The sequence below is a fragment of the Notothenia rossii genome, assembly GCF_949606895.1.
Source record: "Notothenia rossii genome assembly, chromosome: 10".
Lineage (NCBI taxonomy): Eukaryota > Metazoa > Chordata > Actinopteri > Perciformes > Nototheniidae > Notothenia > Notothenia rossii.
Window position 1 is genome coordinate 10137330 of NC_136908.1, and position 7424 is coordinate 10144753.

Below are 7424 nucleotides of genomic sequence, written 5' to 3' on the forward strand. Positions count from 1 at the left end.
AAATGTTGTTAATTAATGTTTGTGTCAAAGTCTTTTACCACCTTTACCTCTGACAGGCCAGACTGTTTCTTTCAAAGCAAACAACGACAGAAGGCGTGCTGTGGTCCGCAGAATCATTTCCCAAAGGGAAGAATAGGAGCGCTATAGGGGTATACACCTTTATAGCTTATAATTAAAACATTTCCCCCAGAGCATTAATGTAATACTGTGCAAACAAAACAAAATACATGCATTCTTGTACTCAGGAGGGGACATTGACAGAGGTTTACTGGAAAAGTACACAGTAAAAGTACTTCACAGTTGTGGGGGTAGTTTCAGTAGAACTGAGTCCAACTGGATCAATCTCACGAAGAACTATTGGCAACAAAAAAGAATTCCTTCATCAAACTGAGCAGAAGTAGCTTGATTTTGTTCTCAGCAGGGGACTTTCTCAACAAATACACAGTAAAAGTACTTCAATGTATTGTTTATATAGGTTAATAATACAAAGTCAAACAGTATCAAATGTATTAAGAACTAATGGTCAAATTGTATTTTTATCACTCATCAAATATAGCAGTAAAAAAAAGAGGGCTGATTTGAAAAAACAAACGCGAGAGGCGGCTAAATTGACCGCAGTCCAGAATCGCTGTATAGTTTAAATCTCCTAACAATTTTGTCCATTTTAGACATAGGCTTATTATATTTACAGCCCTTATAACATTAGTTTCTGGACTCAATGTGTGTCTTGGCCATTTTCATTGTGATCGCTTCATTTCATTTCATTTCAAACCTTTATTTAATCAGATTGGTCCCATTGAGATCATAGATCTCTTTTTCAAGGGAGACCTGCAGCATATAGAATTCGCTAAATTCTCCTTGTTTATAATATTATCACCGTTCCTCTCAGACGCTCTTCCATTTAGGCTACTTCTTTAATAAAGAAAAACAAATGGTCCGTAGATTCACGGATTGAGGAGATATTTTGATCGTATGACAGATCATAGCTCATAAAATGTCCTATAAAGTCGAAACACTGTAAAGTTCTTGAAGTTTGGCTAACGTCGACCCCTGCAGTAAAATAAATACACTCTTATTATACCAAAGACAGGTTATTAGGGAAGACTGGAGGGATTGTGATTGGTTGTTCTCGTCACCTGACAGGCGGTGCACACTGCTGCTTCCAAAAGTTAAACTACTTTTTACCATGGATGTATAATAAGATATTTATAACTAAGGATACCTTGATACCTTCGCAAGTGGCATCTATGCTAAATATGTAAATATTATTTTTCCTCGGAAGAAGTGTTCTCGGCAGCATTACTCTCCACATATATGAACTTTTGATGTCTAGCCAAAACACTGTGTCATAACAAAGGTGTGGCAACCTGTTCAAACCAGGAACAGGGAGTGTTTAAAGGTTTAAAGTCGCTATAAATGTGAATGCGACAATTCTGAATATATTTCCAAGACACAGACGACTTCTGTTAAGGGCAATGTGTCCTCAGTTATTTTATGTATAGAGAGATTGTGTCTATTCTGTACTGTGTTAGAAATTAAAATCAATGTTTTAATGGGGAAATGTAGTTTAAACATGCCGTCAGTTTTAATGCAGTTTTACACTGAAAAACCAGAAATTCTTGTGCACAACCAGCTGTTAAGCTTTATTCTGAAACTCTTTCATCTCCGGTTGGCAGTTAGCATGTGGTAAATTTACAATTTCCTAAAGAGGTGAATTTAGTAGCGAAATGATATGGAGTGGTGCAAACCGAAGCCTACTGATTTAACACTACAACTATAGATGTCGAGATACTACCATGCTGAATATTAAATGAAGGTACAGTTTATTTGAATACATTATTGTTTACAGACTAGAGTAGCATGTGACAACATCCGGAATGACCGGAAACCAAACCAGCCGAGTAAGTAAGTATTTTTTAGAGTATTGATTACAGCCTTTAGAATGTGTTGCATGAAAAGTGATGAAAGAGAATATGAGGAGAAAAGGCGTGTTAAGCATATATTGAATGTGAAAAGAACTTATCCTCTGTTTAAATGCAACAACGGACATTGGAGACGAGGCGAGCCGGCTGGCGGGGAGGAGCCAGTAGAGGATATATAACAACACCGGACGAGGGATCGGGACGCTTCTCTTCCCTTGTCTAACGGGTAGCGGATCACAGCTGTTTCCTAAACCTCAACAACTTTGGGTTTGGGTAACTATTATTTTCGTTTGTATTATTTATCTCACGGTTTGAGTTTACTTCAGTTTGAGGTGTCTTTGTAAAACAGGTAGGCCAACATTAACGTAGAATATGTTCAACAAGAGTTACTGTGTTATTTTATTTTTGCGTGTTACGCATATGTTTAGGCTGCTTAACATTATATTCAGATAGAACCGCGCCAAATGTGTTAATAGGTTTGGGAGGAGCATTATGGGGTTAGATTTGTCTCAATAATATTTGTGTTAACATAAAAAGAAGTTGTTTGTAAACGTGTGATTTGAAAAAATAAAACATCTTCCACAAATGCATTCAAAAGACTTGAAAACTCACAAAAGAATGTGCAAATGTAAAACGGATCTGCAAATACGCAAAAATATTTTCACAAATAATAAAAGGATCTGTGAATAAAGAGAAAAGGGTGTAGTCTGGGTCTATCTTTAAAGGAAAGGTGAAGGTTTTCCTGCTGGTTGCTGGTGTATATAATGCGTATATGGACCAATACATACCGAGTATTTCTCTTAAAAATCCAAACGATTCGACTTATGTGTTTTATTTATTGAAACATCTGTCTGTCTGTCTGTGTTACTCAAACATTTTGGAATACTTTCCAATATCTGTGAAATTGTTGTTCAATACATTCAATACAAAATATGAGGGATCAACTTTTGTTTTTATGAAACAATATCTTCAAAGTTATATTTAAAAACACACATGTTAGCATTGAAATATTGCTAAAATGTGTCAATATTAACATTGAAATTATGCAAAAAATATTTTCATAAAAATAATTGGGGAAATTTCAATTGTCCTTATTTCATAAAAAAGTGCTGTTTCTTATTTATTTAAAAATAGTTTTTTGTTTAATCTTCATCTCACAACTCAGATTTGATGTGTTTATTTTCAAATAATTGTTTCTTCCACATTTGAATTTAACTACGTTTCTGTACACAGATTTGTGGCTGTTTGTCGCACGATGACAGATAGTCCAGTTCTCTTTAAAGTAAGTACCACTACTTGATGGAAAAAAGAGAGCATTTATTAATTAGTTAAATGTTGTAAAATTAACCGTACTCTTAAAATGGTAAAATTGCACATTTGTATTGCAACATTTAAATGCAATATTATATAAGCTATGTATTCTACCAATTAGTTCATAGCCAATATTTTGTCATGCTATTTAACCTTCATAATACGAGCACGTTTAAATATTGCTATTATTATTATTATATATATATATATTTTTTTATTATTAGATGCTCTTAGTTGATACAGTGTATTTCATAGTGTTTTCAAAAAGGTCCAAATTCTGTCATATTGTTATAACGAGTAGAGGTTTTGTTTATTATATTTTATTTATTACTGTTAACAATGCATTTTCTTTTCCTTGTAACAGAAAGCTAGATTGGAGGACAGTCCGGAGAGCAAGTAAGAAGTTTTATTTTCTGTTAAGGGGGGTGGGGGTCAAAACAACAATGGCAGACAACACCTTACTGTGGTACGCAGTCTTTCCTGTTATCTTGTTTCAGTCAATCTTGGAATAGTTACAAGATTTACATTACGTCACATGTAAAGCAACTTCAACATGCTTCCAACTTCACAATTAAAAGCAAAATGTATCTATAAAAGAAAATGCCAGAACCTATTTACAACCTTAATTTAAAATGACTTCTACACCTTTTTATTAAGAGACCCTCAAGTGTCTTTGAGAGTTTGGAGTGAAGAATGTGGTTGAAAGAAGATTTGCAATTTTGCTATGCACATATAAGACCTGAACCACAAAACTAACTGCATCATGAACTCCTTCGAGAGGAGAGACAAGAGGCACTGGATTGAACACTGACGAGAGACAAGAAGAAGTAGGATAAAGATGGGAACTGTGGATAACAGGAAGAGCAACAGGATCAACATTCATTGACTGAGTCATTTAGAGGATACAAAGCTGTGTTATAAATAATAATATAAATTCTGCTTGTGTGGTTTCTGGTAGCAGCCACATTCAGGCGTATCATGGATTATAAAAGTAATAAAACTAGAAGGACTGCAGGTAGTTGATTCACACCATGATGACTAAGTGGCTTGTCATCAATGTTCGTCATTTTCTAATTTTGATAACAGAGGAATCAAGTGGCGAAAATGAGTTCCCTCTTTAGGGTGTATGGCTCATCCTTATAGATCACATTGTATATCTGCGGTTCTGGGAATTCAGGACAAACTGGCATTGAGCCTCATGGCTGTTGAACATGTACCGAAGCTGTCGCTGAATCAAGAGTCTCCTAGGATCACAACCATGTAAAGACATGTGGGAGAAATGGACTGGAGCTCTCTGATTAACTTGCAGTCATTCATTGGGAAATGTATTTTGTCTTCTCTTCCATTCAGGCCAGCATGTCTGCTATTCCCACAGAAAAACGAAAAAACAGGTAAGCTAAGGGAGAACTAAAGAGAAATGGTTGTGTAGTTCATTAGACTACACTCCTTTTGCCTCACGTATCATAAAAAACGTGATGTAACTTTTGTTCGGCATGTGTTGCAGGTCCAGATTACCTGAAAGAGGTTTTAGATTTTGTGTCCAATGAGAGACACGAGATATTTAAATTAAAAAAACCAGCTGGTGCCAGATGGAAGATAGGACCCCTGGAAGACACCATTTACAGTAAGGAGCCTAAGGTAGTGAATGGATGGGGGAAATTCTATCTTCCTAAGAAAGTAAGCATGCAGGTTGTAGGTGTAGTGAAGGGGACCTCCTGCCCATGGGACCAGCTCGTTCTAATGATCTGTGAGGATGAAAAGCTGTATGCCTACGATGGAGAGGAGCTACATTTAGCTGCTTCAAGCATGAAGCAGCTAGATGAAGAGGGAATAAGCTATCCAGGATCCAAGAGATACTACAAAGGGGAGGCCTTCAAAGACATGGTGAGAAGTTATAGTAAAATAGCTGGGAACAAACAGCTTTGTGTTTGCTGAACATAATAGTTGATCACCTGCGGGCACTGACAACTGTTTATTGATATTGTCTTTTGTTTGTAGACCAATGAGGACTGGCGAAAAGTGCGGAACAGCCCTATGGGGAGGAAGCTGGATCAAGAACATCTTAAACTAGTGCTGGAATACAAGGACAAATCTGCGATATGTCAAAGCCACCCTCGCAATAAAAGGTGAGTATCTTTTTCTCTGCTTCAGGGCAAATATGAAGGTCATGCATTTAGTGTCACTGTCATGTTTCTTCTGTATTGAGTGATCTCATTTGCTCCTTTGCTTCTCTCTCTCTCTCGCTTCCTCTTTCTTTCTCACAGAATGCCCCTCCCAGAAGTTCTCAGGTCCCCAGGTCCTTGTGTCCTTGGGTGACGTTACTTGTGCCCAAAAATACTATTCTTCTTATTTGATTTAGTTTTCTTTTATATTCTGTTTCTGTGGTTATGTACTGTACTGTGGGCAGGGCCGTTTCTAGCTTTTTTGGGGCAAGATGCTGTTTGGGGGCCCTAGTTTTTACAGTTTTTTAACTACAATGGGGGGGATTCCGAAGCCTTGCATCAATCTGTTACACTTTAATAAGAAAACAGGCTAATTTCACAAAAACCAAGTAATTGCAAATTACAAAAAATGATATTAAAAAGGTAAACAATAAGGCTAATCTATGTCAATAAATGCAAGAGATGCAGCATTTTCTCAACAATGTTTAATTTAGATTTCTCATCTTCCTCAGACGTCACTCATTGGCTGACAACCCAACGATGATTTGGACTTTATTACCCCAAAAACACAAGCCACAGCTTTGCTATCATTGCAGTTTAGTTGTGTTTATATCCTACATTGGATTTGTAAACATATAATGCTTCACCGAACACAGGAGGGGCTTGGCTGTCTACAAATAAAGACGGCTCATTTTAATTCTCCCCAAATATATTGAGGCTGAACCTGAACTTTGAATTCTCTGCTCCCATCATAATCTTGGCGATCTTGTTAAAATTGTGAATGCAGAATTAGAAATACTATGTAACTGGTTTGCAGTTAATAAATTATCCCTTAATGTGGCCAAAACAAAATATGTTATTCAATGCAAAGTCTGAGAGTAGAAATGACTGCATTACTGTATATGGGTTTGCAATACGGAGATAGAAAAAGTTGGTGCATGTACATTTTTAGGACTGCTTGTTGACGAAAAACTCAATTGGAAGCACCATATAAATTATGTAGACTAAACTTTCAAAAACAACAGGTATTTTGTATCAAACCAAGAACATTCTTGAGGAAAAAATACTCTTTATAACAGTCTATTTCTCCCTTACCTTTCCTACTGCTCTGAAATATGGGGAAACACGTACTCAACAAATCTACAAAAAATAATAACATCCCAAAAAAAAGTATTACGAGTAGTCTGTGGTGTTGGTAAATATGAACACACAACTCCCATATTTAAAAAAAAACTCAATCTATTAAAATGTCTTGACATAGTACAGCTTAAAACAGTACCGGTTATGCACATTTTCCATAACAAAATGCCTAATAATATTCAAAAGCAGTTCCAAACCACAGCGTGAACATATGAATGTTAAAAAAGTCACTTGAAAATAAGTGTTCACAATGTTTATATGCAATTATGCATATATTATTATTATTATTATTATTATTCATTTGCCAAGTACATGTGTACATATGTATATATTTATATATAGTATTTTCATTTCCAAAAAAAGATAGTTGAAACTGCTATTGACATGTGCAGAAAATGACCCTATATCTAGTTTTCGTATATATACAGTATGCATTTATTGTTCTCCTGCCCTAACTTTTATTTAATGTTTTCTCCTGTTTTCTTTATTTATTTGTACTCCTTAATTTCTATACGATTTTGACGCAATAATGCCGATGTTTAGGATTAGGATGATGCACGGGAGGGCTACTTTCCATATGCTATGCTTCAGCCCTCCCGCTTCTACTAATTTTGTTCATCTTTGTGTGTATGAATTATATTTTTTTGTTTTTTTTGGATGAAAAATAAATAAATAAAAATAATTGTGGATTTCATTACAAAAAGCAGTTATACCATACTATGTTTAGGTACTAATGAATTATATCCTCAAAACAAACGCACACATAAATAACAAAGGAAAATACATAATTTAATAAATCCACAATATGATAACATTTTACTGATTAATTTAATAAACTTTTACAAAACACAGGTTGATGTTATATCGGGGGGAAAAATACATATTTAAA

General features: G+C 35.3%; 1 protein-coding gene across 1 annotated transcript; it reads left to right on the forward strand.

The window, feature by feature from the left end:
* The first annotated feature begins 407 nt into the window (after positions 1-407).
* On the forward strand, positions 408-7106 carry LOC307022413 (uncharacterized protein). Its single transcript, XM_079655226.1, has 7 exons — positions 408-2195; positions 3156-3204; positions 3598-3629; positions 4584-4624; positions 4738-5117; positions 5232-5359; positions 5498-7106. The coding sequence occupies exons 2-7, from the start codon at positions 3178-3180 to the stop codon at positions 5547-5549; spliced, it is 660 nt and encodes a 219-aa protein (XP_079511352.1). The 5' UTR covers positions 408-2195; positions 3156-3177; the 3' UTR covers positions 5550-7106.
* Positions 7107-7424: the final 318 nt, after the last annotated feature.

What these genes read in the sequence shown, in the direction of transcription:
- LOC307022413 (XM_079655226.1), top strand. Translation starts at nt 3,178, where the DNA reads ATGACAGATAGTCCAGTTCTCTTTAAA. An exon ending in ATAGTCCAGTTCTCTTTAAA is followed by an intron (nt 3,205 to 3,597) that starts GTAAGTACCACT and finishes TCCTTGTAACAG; the next exon opens with AAAGCTAGATTGGAGGACAG. An exon ending in GGGAGGCCTTCAAAGACATG is followed by an intron (nt 5,118 to 5,231) that starts GTGAGAAGTTAT and finishes TTTTGTTTGTAG; the next exon opens with ACCAATGAGGACTGGCGAAA.